This window comes from Lathamus discolor, chromosome 3, assembly GCF_037157495.1.
Source record: "Lathamus discolor isolate bLatDis1 chromosome 3, bLatDis1.hap1, whole genome shotgun sequence".
Classification (NCBI taxonomy): domain Eukaryota; kingdom Metazoa; phylum Chordata; class Aves; order Psittaciformes; family Psittacidae; genus Lathamus; species Lathamus discolor.
In genome coordinates this window covers 40,158,929-40,176,350 of record NC_088886.1, presented here as the reverse complement: position 1 = coordinate 40,176,350, position 17,422 = coordinate 40,158,929, and the positions used below count along the sequence as shown (strand labels likewise).

The 17,422-nt window shown below is 42.3% G+C and overlaps 2 protein-coding genes across 2 annotated transcripts; one reads left to right on the top strand and one right to left on the bottom strand.

Moving 5' to 3' along the window:
* On the bottom strand, nt 1-751 carry SERP1 (stress associated endoplasmic reticulum protein 1). The gene is made up of 3 exons (XM_065674778.1): nt 546-751; nt 385-460; nt 1-258 (listed from the first exon to the last, which is right to left on the bottom strand). Exons 1-3 carry the CDS (start codon nt 627-629, stop codon nt 218-220), a joined length of 201 nt encoding a protein of 66 aa, XP_065530850.1. The 5' UTR covers nt 630-751; the 3' UTR covers nt 1-217.
* A 113-nt stretch (nt 752-864) lies between these two features.
* EIF2A (eukaryotic translation initiation factor 2A) lies at nt 865-17,097 on the top strand. The gene is made up of 14 exons (XM_065674775.1): nt 865-998; nt 3,648-3,717; nt 4,038-4,112; nt 5,551-5,669; nt 6,840-6,939; nt 7,315-7,397; nt 8,633-8,706; nt 8,859-9,003; nt 9,921-10,037; nt 12,381-12,952; nt 14,454-14,570; nt 15,444-15,572; nt 16,504-16,569; nt 16,653-17,097. Exons 1-14 carry the CDS (start codon nt 971-973, stop codon nt 16,716-16,718), a joined length of 1,761 nt encoding a protein of 586 aa, XP_065530847.1. The 5' UTR covers nt 865-970; the 3' UTR covers nt 16,719-17,097.
* Nucleotides 17,098-17,422: the final 325 nt, after the last annotated feature.

Below are 17,422 nucleotides of genomic sequence, written 5' to 3'. Positions count from 1 at the left end.
TTGTAGATCAACAACATACTTTTATTGCTTTGTACATGTAGTGCTGTTCAAGGCACTGTGGCACGGGCTAGAAAACTCGGAATGGCTGTGAAGGGACCTGGAATGCGATGTGGCCGGTGCCGCTGCACAGAGTGGGGCTGGAGGGCGCCGGCCGGGGGTGGGGGGGGCAGCTCACGGCAGCGCCGGGGGCGGGTGGCCCCGACCGGTGACGGGCCCCTCACATGCCCATTCGGATGCTCTGGATAATCTGGAAGATGGCTGCAAGAGAGCGGGGAGGGGAGGGAAGCGCTTGCCGGCAGCGCTTCTCGCGGAGAAGAAGCGGGCGGGCCGCAGCGGGCTCTCCGCGAGGCCCGCCCGCCCGCCCGCGCCGCTCCGCCCGCTTACCTGATCCACAGACCACGAAGATGAACAGCGCCAGCAGCCAGGGCCCGACCGACGCCTTCTCCTCCGGGGCCGTCCTCTGCAGGCACAGCACCGCCGTCACCCCCGCCCGTCACCCCGGCTTGCCGCCCCAGCCCCAGCCCCCGCCCGGTCCCGGCGCGCACCGAGGTCTTGGCGACGTTCCCGCGCTGGGTGATGTTCTTGCTGTGCTTCTCATTGGCCATGCGGATGCGCTGCTTGGCCACCATGGTGCGCCCGACCGACCGACCGCCGGACGGCCCGGCCGCCGGTCCCCTCGCGAAGCTCCGCGCGCCGCCCGCTGCCAGCGTCAGCACCGCGCTGCACCGCCCGCCGGAAACACGCGCCTCCGCGGGCGGGGCCGCCGCCCGCCGCCAACCCGCGCGCCCGCCAGCACCGCTTCCGGGGCAGCGCGCGCCGCGGCGGGCGGAAGGGCCCGCGCCGCGTCACGCGCCCGCGCCCTCACCCCCGCCCGGCCCTGCCCCGCTTGACGTGGACGTCTCTGGGGTGGCCGGGTCGCCGCTCACCCGGAAGCGGAAGCCGAAGCCGAAGCCAAACCTGCCGCGCCAAGATGGCGCCTCCTGCGCCCCTGCTGGCAGGTGCGTCGGGACCAGGTGGCGGTCGTGGGGCGAGCGTGAGGCTCTGGGGTGCTGGCGGCGAGCGGGCTCCATGGCCGGGCGCCGGGCCGGGCGCCCCGTGCCCTCCGCAGGGCCCCTTCCCTGTAGCGTGGCTGCTCCCGGCCCCGAGTCCTGGGGGCCCTGCTCTGCCTGCCAGGCCCGGCCCGCGCCGCTCCCGGGGGCCGGCAGTGCCTCGCCGGGCCGTGCCTATGCATTGCGGGCACGCTTCTCTTCTGGCCCGGTCGGTTCGTCGGCCGTGGGGGAGCTGCTTGGGTTTCTAAAACGTGCTCGTTCCTTTGCCTTGGTTGCCTGCCTCGTGTGGCCTATGACGGGAGGCGCTCCCGGAGGTGCTGTGCTGGAGGGACCGGACGGCGGGTGTAGCAGGGCAGGACTCAGCCCTGGGCCGCGGCGAAAAGGGCTGCGGCCTGCCGGGGTCAGACCCGCTCGACAGCCGGGTGGAGCTCATAGCTCACTGCGCTTTGTGGGGAAGTGCCTTTCGAGAGTTCTTTTTCTCTGTTTCACTTCTGAAGTTGCCCATAACATAAGGGGTTTGATTTTTTTATTTTCCTGTTTTCCTAAGCTTTAAATGCCAACATGTTTATCTTTGCATGGGTGTGACAGGGGCCTGCAGCTCTCCAGGGTGGGTTTTGGACTACTTGCTACTGTCCGTAACTTAGATCTGAAATTTGGATCTTGATTTTTCTTGGCAGCCTGGCAAAGACCTGGGAAATAGACTCTGGGCAGGAGTGTGAAGCTAATGGGTCATATTTAAAGCATTGCTAAAACATACCCTTGAAGTATATTAGGGGTATGTTGTACCCCTAGGGATGTAAAGGGCCACAGAGCATGTGGAGGTTTGAAACCTATCAAACCAGTATTTTCCCATGTAATAAACTGCTGCTTATGATGATTTCCATTTGTTAATTTCTAAAGTGCTATGAGAGATGGAGTAAGAACTCTCAGCAGTTAAAGGGACAGCTCCAAAGAGCAGTGTAGGGACGTTTGGTGGCAGACATCACGGTTGTCCTAGGTGTTGCTGCGCCTGCGCGTGCTGACATTCTGCTCCCAGGCCTCCTGCTGCACTGCTGCTGGCCGCAGTGCTTCATTCAGATAACACAGCTGCGGAGCCTGCAGCTTGGGCTTCTTGATCGGTCTTCTTGAGTCATGTTTGACAGTAAAAATTGTCACCTCAGGACACCAAGAAAACACATAAAGCGCAGCTAATACCTATGTAATAGTTGCCAGTTTCATGGTTCAACTCTGAATTCTAATGTGCTTGTAATAGGACTACCTGAAAAGAACACCAACCATATATAACAATCTGTATACAGCTGTCCCACCTGCACAGTTTTGCATGAGTCCATCTTAATTTCTTGGTTTTTAGTGCCATAAGCATGGCAAGGGCTGTGAAAAAAAATGAAATCTGAAATGCATTTTGTGCTGATACTTCTTTCATGCTTTCTGTTTTCCTAGTTGAAGTTCAATGTTGAAACTACCAACAGGGCAGATCTTGCCCAATGTCAGCAAAAAAAACCCAGCCCAACATAATCTTCCTTTGGCAAATGCTGTTCCTGAGTTCAAACAGCTAATCCTCGCTTCGACATGTACTGAGGCAGCTCTTTTCAACTCCATTGTGCAGGATGCTCGAGTGGCTCTTGCAGCGATGGAGCATTCTCAGCTTTTGCAAGTTAGGCTGTAGGAAAGTGCTTCCTCCAGCAGGGTTGAGAGCTGTCACCATCGGCCATTTCAGGATGAGGTGTCATCCAATCCTTAAGCAGGTGCAGCTCTTTTGTAGTTTGAGGTCATCTTCTGAAATGAAGCCAGACTCTTGGTTTGTGGTATCCAGTGATGGGGCAACAGGCAATGGGCTCAAACTGACATCCAGGAAATTGCATTTAAACATAAGAAAAGCTATTTTACTGTGAGACTGACCTGGAGTGCAGGCTGCCTAGAGAAGCCATGGATCTCCCTCTCTGGGGGTACTCTCCTCCCCGCCTGAAGCAGGGGTGGGCTGGGTAGCCCTAGGGGTGCCCCCCTCATTGGCCCCTCCACCATGCACCTGATTTGGGTCTATCCTGCCCTGCCCTGCCGCCCTTGGCAGTGCTTATGTCCCTTCTTTGCACTGGCACCTCTGCTCCCATTACAGAGGGACAAGCTGGTTCATGGACTGACTCCATTGGGAAGGCTGCCCCGGCAGGGCTTTGCCGGTCAAAGCAGGGAGCTGATTGCATGACTGTAGGTGCGGGAAAGCTGCGACTGGCAGCAGTTGTTCCGCTTCTGTCCTTGGCTCTGGCAAAGTGCTGGCTGGTTGCTGTTGTGTTGGCAGCGGTGTCCATCGGACTGGTTCCTCCACTGCCGGTGCTCTGTGTGCTGGAGCTGCTGGTGCTGGGGCAATAGCTCAACTCTGTCTCTTCATGCATCTGTCCTGTGTTTTACTCCTGCAGCTGCCATGGATGAGCCAGGAGCCTCGGCATGTGTTACATTCTGAATTTCCTTACAACCCTCTCTCTCACTTTGAAATGCAAACAGGGAAAAAGTGTATGCAGATCTCAAGATACATAGATTAGAAGAAACTTTTGCTTTGGGCAATTCTCTGAATTTGAAATGATAGTTATTTTTTCACTCTTCCAGTGAGAGGATCAGAAGGGCTTTATATGGTGAATGGGCCACCTAGTTTCACAGAGAACACAGCCTTTCAAAGGTACAGTTATTCTCACTAGTTTTTATCTTTTGCACAAAAGAAATTATTTTCTAAAAAGTAAAGGTAGACTGTAGAATTGAAAAACGTCTAAATATAAGTGATTTTTTGCTTACTGGTAGTTCAGAAAATTGATGGTTTTGAAGGCTTTATGCTTGTCTGACTTCTCATGGTCACTGAACAACTGCAGAGTAGACTGCACTGTTAAAAAGTGCTACTCAGAAGTGCAGCAGGGAAATTGGTGTGTTGCTTTTTATTTTGTTAAAAATACCTTAACTTACGCAGTATCTCTGAATCCTAACGTGCATTTCCTACTTCTTTAGGGACTCTGGGAAAAATTGCAAAGCTGTTGCTTTTAGCAAGGATGGTTCCCTCTTTGCCTGGTGCAATGGAGAAAAGTAGGTGTATTTTATTATATTAATTGTTTAGTTTGCATTAAACAGGATCAGTTGTGCCCCATTTACTCTTGTCTGTGTAAAGACTATTGCTATTATGTGTTTGCATACATGCTTTAAATTCAGTTTATTTTTGCATTATTTGCTGTAGTGGCTTTATTTCCTGAATATTTGATAAAATATTTACTGTTTTCTTACATTTATAATGCACCCATTCCTGTGGAATCTGGATAAGCTTTATTTAGGTTTTCTTTTTGTGTTCATATTTCCTAGTACAGTAGTACCTGGTTTTCTGGGATTAATCTGTTGGTAAAGTTCACAGAAGATGAAGAACTTATGCATCTTGCATACAAACAGCATAAGGTTCCTTTTTTATAGACCCAGTGCATTAGAGAGTTCCCTAGAGATAGTCCTTTATGTAAGAGTGGATCATGGGGTTGCTGCTGTAAAGATAAGGCTTCTTCTGATATGCCAGTGTTCTTACTAACAGGTTGAAAAAGTATTTAGTAATTTCATGTAACCATTTTAAGTAAGTAACATAGATGTAGGATTCATTGCTTTCTCTTTTGGTTTTGGTTCTGCAAAATATTTAAACCTAAACCTAAATATTTTTCATTAGAAACTTAATTTTTGTCAGTTGGAAACATCCATTTCCAGGAAATGTTTGTGGGGGAAAATGTTTTTCAGACAACCAGGTTGTGTATCCAGGTACCCACACTTTAACTGAGAATATTCCAAACAGCAAATCTTTCCTATCCTGCTGTGCCTCTTTGTTTTGGGGGCTGTCCATCTTCATTTCTGAGAGGAAGCAGTTAGGAAGATGGTAGAAAAAGGTTCCTAATGCAGCTTCCAAGAACAACAGTGACTTGGAAGCATCTCGATTTGATCTTTTTTGTTTCTTTGGATTCCATATGTGGCGGATCTTTAATACACAGCATTCAGAGATGTTGCTTGACCTTGTTTGTTCAGCTCTCTGACCTTTGCTTTTTATTGTCCCTGTCTCCCTGCATCCCCAGTCTCAAAAAGCCCAAATCATACATGATGTATCCTTATAGATAGAAGGCTTTTAAAAAATGTATGATAAATGTGTGTTTTAATTCAATTAGAATCTTTCTGTTGTGCTCAGCTTCAGCACTGTGGAGGTGTGGATAGGCTCTATGGATGGGATGTATCTTGTCTTTTGTTTAGAGTTTAAGTATTGCAGAAAAAATATGTGATATATTTTGACCAGTGCTTTCACTTAGTTCCTGTTGGGTATCTAGTTTTAAAAGGTATTCTTGCAAAAATTTAGTAAAAGCAGGAGGGGGAAAAAAGCTCTTCTAACTTCATTACATTGGCCAAATTTGGGACAGATCTAGAGGAGTCATATGCAGAAAGTTACCTTGGCTATTAATGAAGTATTTTAAGCATGTTTTATTGAAATAACGTATTTTTGTTCCAGAGTAAATGTTGTTAATGTCACCAGTGCTGAGTTACTGTGTTCCTTTGATCTTCCAAAGGCAGTTTGCCTTCAATTCTCACCAAAGAATAATGTTCTGGCAACGTGGCAGGCCTATACAAGTGAGTATTTTACCAGATGTACAAATACATGGGGTAACTTCATGTTTTAATTTGGTTTGCAGGCTTTCCGTTATCTGATTTGTCACTGCAGTATATTTATTGGCTAAATGAGCAGTACAGGAAGTGTACAGAAAATTATATGGGTAATCAAGTATATAGTGGAGGAGGGAGCGATGCCATGTTCTGAAAGCATCTGCTATTAGCCGTTGTTACAAACACTAAAACTAAGTGCACGTACTAACAATTACTCTATTAAAGTAAATAACATTTCTAAAAATGGCTAGCTGATCTTAGTGCAAAGAACGTTTTAACAATACACTGTTCAAATGGTTTATATTCATTTATAGACAAGGAGAATTGCAAGCTGACTCACAGTAGTCATGTTCTCCATGAGGCATAGCAGACTTGAGTGCTCTCTATTGTCCAGAAGGCTTTATTCCCTCCTCTCCCTCTCTGTGGAGTTTATGTTCCTAAGTTAGATAGCCTCAGGCTCATCCAAGTTGTGTGTCTGAAGTAGAGGGTGCTTCTTTCAACAGAAGGAGCTGGCCATAGGCTGAGCGTGTGGGACATGATCTGGGACAGATTGTACGGTAAGACAGGGCAGCGCAAGTGACAGAACTGTTGCCAACTGTGGACTGTTAGAGAACTGTTAAGAGGTCTGTTCTGGGGCAGTGGTAGAAATAGGCAGGCTGTATGTAGTATCCAGATAAGTAGGAAGGTATAGGGAGTTTAAAACCAGCAGAACCATTTTGTATGGCTTGCAGATAGAGCTGTAACTTCATCCTGATGAACAAAATGCATCTCATCCTTACGAAAACAATGTAGGAGGGGAGAACAGCTTAATTGTTTGCCAGGAGGATAGGTTTTCATTAAAAAGTATGCGTTACAAAAGCTGTGCTAGTGTTGGTGGTCCTACTCTTATAATGGGGAGTAGAAGCCCTTCACCTAAAAATGTTGTTCTTTCTGCGGACTGAAAGATGGTAGAAAGACTTATGTTAATAGGTAAAGCAATTGACAGTTTAGGGTTTAGTCCTTCAGGGGGTAGGATGGTTCTTGTAAAAGGTTTATGCATGCTTAGTTGCTTGTAGAATTGTGAGGTGGAATGTCATCCTGGTGAAGCAGGTTTAATCTCCAGAGACCACTGTACTGTAATGCATATTTTTGTTGCAGCTGCTAAAGATGGCACAGCAGGAGTGCCCAACCTACAACTTCATGATGTGAAAACTGGAAAGTGTTTAAAATCTTTCATCCAGAAAAAGATGCAGAACTGGTAAGTAACATTTACAAATACTAATTGCTTGCAAAGAAATGTGGTTTCCAAAATCTGATCTGGTAAATAGAGCTTTTAGTGTGGTGTTGGATTTTAAAATACATCTGCTACTAGCTTATTTGTGCTCATAGGTATCTTTTTATGTAGTTACAATTGTTTCTTAGTATAAATTCGCTATCATTTTGCACCACAGAGGAAGCTGGGGAGACAATAACTAAGTCTGCTTGTGTATTTTTTACTATGCAGATGTCATTTGTCATTTTGAATCATGGATCATGTTTGAACTTGCTCGACTGTAAAAATGGAGGAGAAAAAATCATACGCTAGTAAAGATGAGCATCATTCGGTGTTTCTAATTTTTTTCATTAAATGTAGGTGTCCTTGCTGGGCAGATGATGAAAGCATTTGTGCCAGGAATGTGAACAATGAAGTTCACTTCTTTGAAAACAATAACTTCAGTACGCAAGTATTTCTGTACATTTTATTGCATTCTATATATGCGTCTTCTTTTGGGTGTTGCTTTTTTTCCTTTTTTTTTCCCCTCATTTCTTCTTTTGCTCACTTTTTATTTTAAATATTGCCTACATTCTATTTGGATTTGGCATTCAGAATCATTATGTTTTAATGAAGTATGTTTTCATCTTGTTTATCTTTTCAGAGGCTTCTCTAATATAAAATGTGTTTAATTTTCAGTTAGGCCTGATTCTGGATTGTTTCTCATTTAATGAGGTCCAGGATGTTGTCAATAGGGGATGTGATCTGTGATTACTCATTTGTGTTATGTGTATTCTGTCAATGAACTATTAAAAAATTGTCCATTAGAAAATATATGAATGGCAAAAATGAAGTTATGAGGTTAGAGCATTGGTTTCAAGAAAGTTTATGTCTAGCAGTAGAATATTTGGAGTCAATAGAGGTTGAAAAGGGAAAGGGAAGAAAAAAGCAGGAAGAAAAAAGATGAATTAGAACAAAAATTTAAAGGAATAAAAGAAAACTCCGGGAGGCAGTGGTGTGTGGTTTTGGGTTTTGGTGTGGTTTGTCGGGTTTTTTTGTTTTCTTTTAAATATATAGTTGATAGAAGAATTATTGTATAAAAATACTGCCTGCGAGAGAGACAGTTTCCTGAGAATTAGCCCTGCTGAGGTTAACAAACCTATACTTGGAAAGCATGGAATGTGCTGGAATGAGGTTGTAGGTTGCTGATGTTCATTTAATTTTGAGAGATGCATTTCCCATAAGTTGTCTGTGGAAAGCGGCAGTGTCCAGCACAGAGCAGGCCTTTATGAATGCTTCCTTTCAGGAAAAATCATCCAGTAAAGCTGAAGGGGAAAACCCTTGGCTCTGTGATGGTACATGTTACCTGGATGTGACTGATACTGCTTCCTCTGAAGTCAGCACAGATGAGATGAAGAATTCTGTGCCTGGTTTAAGACATGAGCTGTGTTCACCTGGGGTTCAAAAGCTTCCTTGCTGTTTGAACTTTCAAATACTAAATACTGGTTTTCAGACCTAGGCTTGATTCAAGTTGGATTTGTAAATAAAAATACATGAAAGCAATGGCTGTTTGCCTGGTAAAAGAAATCCTTTATATATATTGGGTTTTATTATCCATGATACAGACCCATAAAAAGGTATAGTGAAGTAATCTAGGCTAACAAGTTTTGTGATTAACACCTGTGGCTTTTTGTTGCAGACACTATTGCAAATAAACTGCATTTGCAGAAGGTGAATGATTTCGTGTTATCTCCAGGAGCGCAGCCAACCAAGGTACTTCTGAGGTTCTTTCACAATTTTTTCTTGGTTTTCTTAAAAAAAATCACCTTGAATTTAGTGCAATAGATTTCACCACTAGTACTAGTGAATAGACATTGTGCTACCAAGAATATAATCTGCAATAAAGTCTTGTGGCTTTGTTTTAGGTTGCAGTATACGTTCCAGGCAGTAAAGGTGCACCATCATTCGTTAGACTGTACCAGTATCCCAACTTTGGTGGCCCTCAGTCTGCACTAGCCAATAAGAGCTTCTTTAAAGCTGATAAGGTGACAATGCTATGGAACAAAAAAGGTAGAACAGCTGTATATTTAACCTTTTTATATTTCACATATTTCGGATTTAATTACTTTGTTTACTGTGTGGCTTTTGCTTTTAATTTGCATGTGCGGAAGTACATTAGTATTGAAGATAGCTGTTAATGCTAATACAATGTTATGGTTACAGTTCTGAATACCCTGAGGTGCTCATAACTTTCCTGTGTTGACTTCCATGATTTTCTGTATTGTAACAGAGAATATTTTACATGTTGGTAAATTTGCAGTTGGATAGTAAATTCAAATTAAATTTTGCATCCTGTGATGATGTATTAGGCTGTATTTCGACTGTAAACATAAGCTTTTAGCAGAGCATAAACTGTTCTTAATCTGCATAATAGTATGTATGCAGATGTATCACAATTGGGGTGACTTGCACAGTACTCTGTGGGCTTTGCTGTTTGTTAGCAGTGAGCTGTTTCAGAATAATTTTGTAAAAAACCACTTTAACTCATGTTTTTTGGAATGCAGGGAGGGTGTTACATACACATAGAGACCACAAGTGGCTACACAGCTTTGGATGAAATGGATATATGTACAAAAGCTGTTAATAAAACATTTTATTTAAGGGCTGATCTGGATGCTCAGTTTCTGCCTTAGTCAGGTGGATATATATTCATGGCTGCAAAAGAATGTTCACTTTCCCGTAATTGAATGGTGAATGAACAGACTTACACTTTTTGCCGGAGAAAAGAAGATATTTGTTTTGTTCCTAATACTTAGGAAAAATCAATTCAAAAGAGAATGATAACAGCACTGTTATGCAAGGAGCTAATTAGACTTCATAATCGAACCAATCTTGGAACAAGTGAATCTTTGTTCATGGTAGTTTGTGAAATATTTTATATAATTTGCCATAATTGTATTGAAGTAATTGTGTCTCTTTGCTGTTAGCCACTGCTGTGCTAGTAATAGCTAGTACAGAAGTTGATAAAACAGGTGCTTCATACTATGGGGAGCAGACTCTACACTACATTGCAACAAACGGAGAGAGTGCAGTTGTGCAATTGCGTAAGTATCTCTTGGGCAGTTTTGTATTGTCTTACAGCTTTTGATAGTGAGAATTCCTTTACCAGCTTTCATTTAATGTATGAGGGCTTTCTTGTTAGCGTAATGAAGTAATCGTTAAAAAAAAAAAAAAAGAACTACTCTTAGCAAAAAATCCTTGACTAGATTTTTTTTTCCATTCTGGAATGGGGGTGTTTGGTTTTTGTTTTGTTTTCCTTTTTAATAGCTGAATTATCTTGTTGTCTTTAGTATACTTGTCTTAATGTCAATGGCAGAGAGCACACTTGCAGTTAGTATGTACAAATAATTTGCTTGGGAGGGATTTCATGTGCACAGGAAGGGGATTGTGCATATTTGCTAAGGAAACCCCTGGACAACGGAGGCATCTTAATGTCTGAGAATCCAAAACGAGCACGAAGGTACGTTACCAAACATAATAATCCTACCTGCACTTCCAGACGTGCAACTGATACTGTTATTCAAGGAACTGGGGTGAGAGCAATTTTTTAAAGTGTACTGGAAAATAGAATTGTAGACTCCATAGAATGGTTTGGGTTGGAAGGGACCTTAAAAAACCATTTAGTTCCAAATAGAAATCCTTTATTTTGTGTCTTGGAAAGTGTTCCAAGACACAAAAATGACATGTTAGAGAGAAGCAAGTGGATGCACTTAATTTCAGTATCTTATTTGAACTGGAAGTCCGTTCATTCATTTTCTGCATGGTGATATCTTTTCATTATCTTAAGGTGTTGCTGTTTATGTTAAACACCAGGTTTGTTTGGGGTTATGGAGAGGGTAGTTTGCTGTGAAACACTGGGGATGGGGTGATGTAGACTATCTATGCTTAAGTGGCTGTAGAGGGATTGTGAGCATATTCTCCTGAATATAGCGCTAACTGGAAGAACGTGTCCAGTTTGCCTTTCTTAGCAAAACTTGTGGTAGCAAGTAGTGTGAACCATTTACCTTTGTTGCCAACTTCACTGGAAAAAAATAATCAGGATTACAACTCAGTATCTAGAATCTCTTTGGAGCAGTTTCCTGGATTTAGAACAGTAGTTGTTTGATTACATGCTTCTTAAAACCTTCTTTGCCCTTTGAAGTTATTTATTTCCAATGTGTCTTTATTTAACAGGAAGTTTATAACTAGTTTCCATTTCATTTAGTTTTTCTTTTTCAAGGACACATCTAAACTGATTCTGTTTTGTAAAACTTTTTTTTTCCCCAACAAAACAAGTGTTAGGCACTCTGAGTGAGTGGTGCCTCATTTCCTGTGGATTTGTATCTTCTGTTTGCATTTGAGGTTCAGTTTTGAAGCCTTTTTCACATCAGCATTTGTAGAGGGCTTTTTGGTTTTGACTAATCCATGCTCATGCTGCAGCCTTTGCATGAACCCGTATAAAGCTGCCCTCATCTCTCCAGCTGCCTGCTGTCACGAAACATGCACAAACGGAGTTTTCTGGCAGACCTCTGTCTCTGCAGTTGCATTTGATTAATGCCATCTAAAAACCCCACAGACAGTGTGATTAGAAACTGGGCTGTAATGAGGCCTCAGAATGACAACAGGAATGGACGATTTAAGTCAGTTGATATTCCGCGTCAGTGTCTGGATTTGAGAATTGTCAGTAATGCACATCTGAAATACAGATAAAGATATCCAGATTATGAAAAGTTTAATGACTTATGTGTTTTGTTTACACCTATATATTTTAGATGAGTTTCCATCACTAATTCTTCATTCTTCAGTAACCCCTTATGTTCTAACTGCTGGAATAGCTTTTAACAATATCAAGTTTTAATCATTATGTGTAAAAGCAGTTTTTGTATGCTCTTTTACTTTAAAATCTGTCTTTTAAAATGCCATGCATGAACATGGTCCAAAGATAACTTATATCAATATTACTTAGGTTTACAAAGCTGATTTATGCAATATTTCTTAGAATAAGAAAAAGAGGAACTAGCATCCAGCTGGTATAAAAGTCCTGGTTTTTGCAGGTTTCCAGTGGGACAGTTTGAGAAGGTCCTGAGAGGTCATACTTGAATAATGAAGGAAAATAGTACAGGATTTTTTTTACATGAAAAAAGTATGATTACTGTTGAAGTGCTGATGCTGAGTCTGCAGAGGTAATTTGGAATGGGTGCAGTTATTGTTGCACTTTAAGTAAAATTATCAGAAGATAAAATGTTGGTTTTACCTCTGTCATCAGCAGAATTCATTTTCACTGTCAATAATTAGATCACAGCATTTTAGCAAAGCACGATGTTATGAGTCGCTATTGATTTTATTTTTGCTTGCAGTGAAAAGATACAATCCCCTAACAACAGCTGCCTTTTTTCCTTTTCCTTTAGCAAAAAATGGTCCTATTTATGATGTTGTTTGGAACCCTAATTCTGTTGAGTTCTGTGCTGTGTATGGTTTTATGCCTGCCAAAGCAACAGTTTTTAATCTGAAATGTGACCCTGTGTTTGATTTTGGAACCGGTCCTCGCAATGCTGCGTACTACAGCCCCCATGGACACATCCTAGTGCTAGCAGGATTTGGAAATCTCAGGGGGCAGATGGAAGTGTGGGACGTTAAAAACTACAAACTCATTTCCAAACCAGTAGCCTCGGATTCCACATACTTTGCTTGGTGTCCTGACGGGGAACATATTGTAACAGCGACGTGTGCTCCCAGGCTGCGCGTCAGTAATGGGTACAAGATATGGCACTACACTGGTTCTCTATTACACAACTACGAAGTTTCATCAAATGAAGAAATGTGGCAAGTTTCCTGGCAGCCCTTCCCGGATGGGGTGTTCCCAGCGAAAGCAGTAAAATATCAAGCGGTTCCTAGCGAATTGCCCAGTGCTGAGCCAAAGCCTGCCCAAGCGTACAGGCCTCCAGCCCTGAGAAACAAACCTGTAACAAGTTCCAAGCTCGTAAGTAGACAGTGTCATATATGAACCAAAGCTTCATTGCTTTGCCCGTCTTTGAAACTTGGCCTCAAATTTGTCTGTATTTTTAATTAGGGATGCGAGAACAGTTGGACTGACAACAGTGTTGTCTGTTTTATGGGAGGTTTTCTTGATAATCTTCTTTGATACTTTGTTCACTGTTTGCAAGAATCTATGCTAGAAAACACGAATTTCTTTGGTCCAAATACTGTCCTTTTACACAGTTGTTCACAAACTTTAAAAACACTCTCTACAACTTAGAGAACAATAAACTGCAGATTTGTTTTGCAGTGAAATTCTGCAGTCTAGTTAAGATTAAAAGAAGCCTGAGATTTGGGTGACCTGGCTTACCAGTTACCAGTCTAAACTCAGCTAGACAGGTGGTTGACTCTCCTCCCAACAGTGCCTTTTTGTTTGTTTGTTTGTTTTTTAAGGTAAATTTACTTGCCAGAAAGGGATTTACTTGTTAGCAAGGCTGTAGTTTAAATAGGTTTCAGTATAATGACCTACTTGTCTAATTAGCTTCTTCTCTGCACATTTTCAGAGTAGGCTGAGTAGCCACTAATTACATTTAACAGTTGCAGCCTTGATGCTTAAGTCTTTGAGAGCTTTGGTTTTGAGCCCTGTGCTGCTTGGCTTGTTAGGAATTGATTAGTCATGCTAATGTCTGATTTCACAAATTATCAACTAACAGAAGTAGTAGAGAAAAGAGGTGTTAAATAAAATGATTCTGTTTTCTCACATGGGCAAGAAGTCTTGTCATGGGCATTAAAACAGTCCAGCTCCTAAATTAAGAGTTATCTTTTAAAAAAAAATCCCAAAAGGCTCATCAGTCCATTCTTTTCACACACCCGTCCCAGCAACCCATTTTTCCTTACTTGACAACTTTTTAACTCAAACTCCTAGTGACAGCAAAATCGAAATGCCAAGTTTCAGTCATTTTGTGCTAGTTTATTCCTCTTTGATTTTTATTCCCCGCCTTCCCCCCCGCAAAAAAAAGGAAATGTGCTGATTTTGTTATTTCAACAGAAATCCATGAAATCTGTAGAATATACAGGGTAGTCCCATCCAAACTTGAGAATAGGTGAGTTTGAAAACCCTTTCACACTGCCTTCTGCTATTCAAAAAGGCACATACCTTTTTTTTAACTCTTCTTTCTTTCTTTGTTTTTCCTTCCTCTTCCTTTATGGTTCATAGAATCATAGAATAGTTAGGGTTGGAAAGGACCTCAAGATCATCTAGTTCCAACCCCCCTGCCATGGGCAGGGACACCTCACACTAAACCATCCCACCCAAGGCTTCATCCAGCCTGGCCTTGAACACTGCCAGGGATGGAGCATTCACAGCCTCCCTGGGCAACCCATAATCTTTGTGTATAATATTGACTTAAGTAGGTTTGCATGTTGGCTGTTAGGCTTTTTGTACTGACACACTTGCCAACATGGAGCAGTTGTTTTGTTAACTGTTAATTTTGCATATCTTGCAGCATGAGGATGAGCCACCTCAGAACATGAAACCGCAGCCAGGAAGCAGCGATAAGCCACTCTCTAAAACAGCTCTCAAAAATCAAAGGAAACATGAAGCAAAGAAAGCTGCTAAACAGGTACTGCAGAAGTAGTTATTTCAAGGATAACATTAATTAGTTTTCACAGTTAGTCTCAGAGAGCAGTGACTGTTAGTGGCACAGAGAGCCCTCAACATCTTGCATGTGCCAAGTTGTGAGGAGGGTGATAGACTTTTTAATTGGACTAAAGCAGGTACAAAAGGATAAAATTAACAGCTCTGGTTAGTTGCTGTGCATGTTAGCTGAAACCAACGTTAAGACTAACTAGTTCTGACTTCCTACCCTCATTTAGTTTGCAGAGTGTTTTTCAGTGCTGATGAGAGGTAAGATCAGATTTGCTGCTTTGATGTGTCCCCCAGCAGGTCAGGACTGAGGCATGTTATCAGGGCAGATCCAAGACAGCCTGTTCTGTGTCACCTGTTTGCTTGCTGTTCTTTGTCTAGGTAAATAAAAATCAGCTTTTGATATTAGCCTTAAAATTTCTATAAATTTGGGAAACAACAATTTCTTTAAAACTATTTTTAATTTCTTACACTGGTTTTGAGCTCTTTTTTTTTTTTTTTTTTTGCTTCAGAGACAATAACCTACCAGTCTACTTTATAAAATGTTTGCTTATGTGTTTGTCCTGTCATCTTTACTGACATTTCCCTATGCAGCGTGTAGTTGATATCTTAAGGAAGTAGAAATTAAACAAGAAACAGCATGTGAGTTGTTACTGATAACCCTTTTTCTGTGGAAAGCATATATAGGTAATGCAGTACATCAAAGCAAGTCACAAATTTTGGAGTACAGCAGCAGACTAGTGAAAGAAGAAATATTAAATGGATCCCTCAAAATTGTTAAAGACATTTCTCAGTCCCCTTGTAATCAAAAATATTTTCTAGGTAATGTGTTTAGTCTGTTTGTCTGCAGGAGGCCAAAGCTGATGCAAACCAGGATTCTACGCAGTCCTCAGCATTACAGAATGCACCACGGAGTGTCATGCCTACGGTTACATCAGGAGATCCTGAAGTTGACAAGAAGATAAAGAATTTAAAAAAGGTAAGGGGATTTCTTTTTGAATAACAAACAGTAAATTTCCCTACAAAGGTGGTCTGTAAGATCGAGCCTGATTATATAAGGTGACTTGAGCTCAGCATTTACATAGATGGTAATTTCTTGAATTTGTAAACCAGCTTCCTTTGCTTTTCCATCTGGTAGAACACGAGAGGTCAACGCCTGCTGGGCTGCTAAAGACCTTACCAGAGGTGGCAGTGTAGAAGCCTTAGCCAGGTGCATGGAGAAGTGTTCCAGTGTCCTGTCACAAACACTTGTTGCAGCTCGCACAGCCAAGGGGCAGGGGTAGCTTAAAGGTGTTAATGCTCAGAAAGCAGCTGTGTGGGCTGCCTGTTTACTGGATTTTGGATCTGAGAAGGGAACCATGCTGTGTGGTTTCAGTTTCTTCCCTAACTGCTAAATGGTATGAGGCCAAAGTTCACTGCCAATCCTGGAAATTCTTGGACTAAATAATCTCAGAGTGGGAGTTGTTTGGTTCAGGCTAGAGAATCTCCCATTTCTGCATAACCCATCAGGGATTTTTTTCTCTTGTCTGCTTCCAGCTTTTCATGGTCTCTGATGGGATTAATATTCCAGGCTTTCTGAGGAAAATGCGTGGTGAAGAGGGTTAGTATAGTGGAGGGGTATTTCTGAATTTGGATCTAGCCCTTCAGGGAGATAATGCATGGTGTTTATGTTTCAGAAACTAGGAAGTGCTTCTGTCCTTTAGGTTTTGTTCTTGAAAGAAATGCCCAACAATTCTGGATTGAGCATCTGGGGATGCTTAAATGAAATGTGCCTTCCAGATTGAGACCTGCCTCCTGGTAAATCAGGCAATTGCAAGTGCAGGAACTTCTAAGACTGTTTTTTCTATTCTTGGCTCATCAATATCTTTGTGTTTAGTGTGGGGTTTTTTTGTTGTTTTTTTTTTTTACAGAAACTAAAGGCAATTGAGCAGCTGAAAGAACAAGCAGCTGCTGGCAAACAGCTAGAGAAGAATCAGGTACTGTTAAGACATAGCTTATTTTACAATGGAAGTTGAATAAGTTGCATATATCTATGACATCTTGTGCTTTTTTGTTCTAGTTGGAGAAGATTCAGAAAGAAACTGCTCTCCTTCAGGAACTGGAAGACCTAGAATTGGGCCTTTGAAACTTCACGGAAATTCAGTGTTAACATGAAGTTCATGCAAAGTTTAACTTTTATTAACTTGAACATATAGAATGTTTCAGCAAATGACTGAGGATGTAAAAGTCCACGGATTTGTTGCACAGTTGCCGTTTACAAAGCTTTCCTAAAGATTTGTGCACAGCTGAAACTGTAAATGAGTAACAAATAATATATCAGCCAGTTCTGCCGTTGTTCAAACCATGATTAAGTTCTCAAAGCCTGAAAAACCCAGAAGCAGCCTGTTAGTTTCTTTTCCTTCTCTGGGTGTGAAGATGGCAAGTGATGAGGTTTACGCATTTAATAGCTTTATTATGTTTAAAAAGATGTAGATAAAAATAAAGAGCATTTAATAATAAAAGTACTTATGTTTTGTTACAAGTGCAGAGTTTTAAAACAAAGAGTCTGTGCTACCACAGCCAGTTTGTATTACTATCAAAAGTAAGTCACTGCTAAGGATAACGAGGCTTCAGCTGCTGCCGCTGCTCTAGGGGCTCTTGCACCTTTTTTACTCCGATTTTTATTCTCCTTTCTTCCGACTCCCCCGTCTCTGCTGCTTTACTCATGCCCATTCAGACCGCAGCGCTGAGTGCTCGGGGCAGCAGTGGCGGCCTCTGTCCCCTAGGGGTGGCAAGGGGCGCGCTGCGCGCAGCGCTCGCGGTGCTCCCCTCACTCGGGCCCCGCTGCTG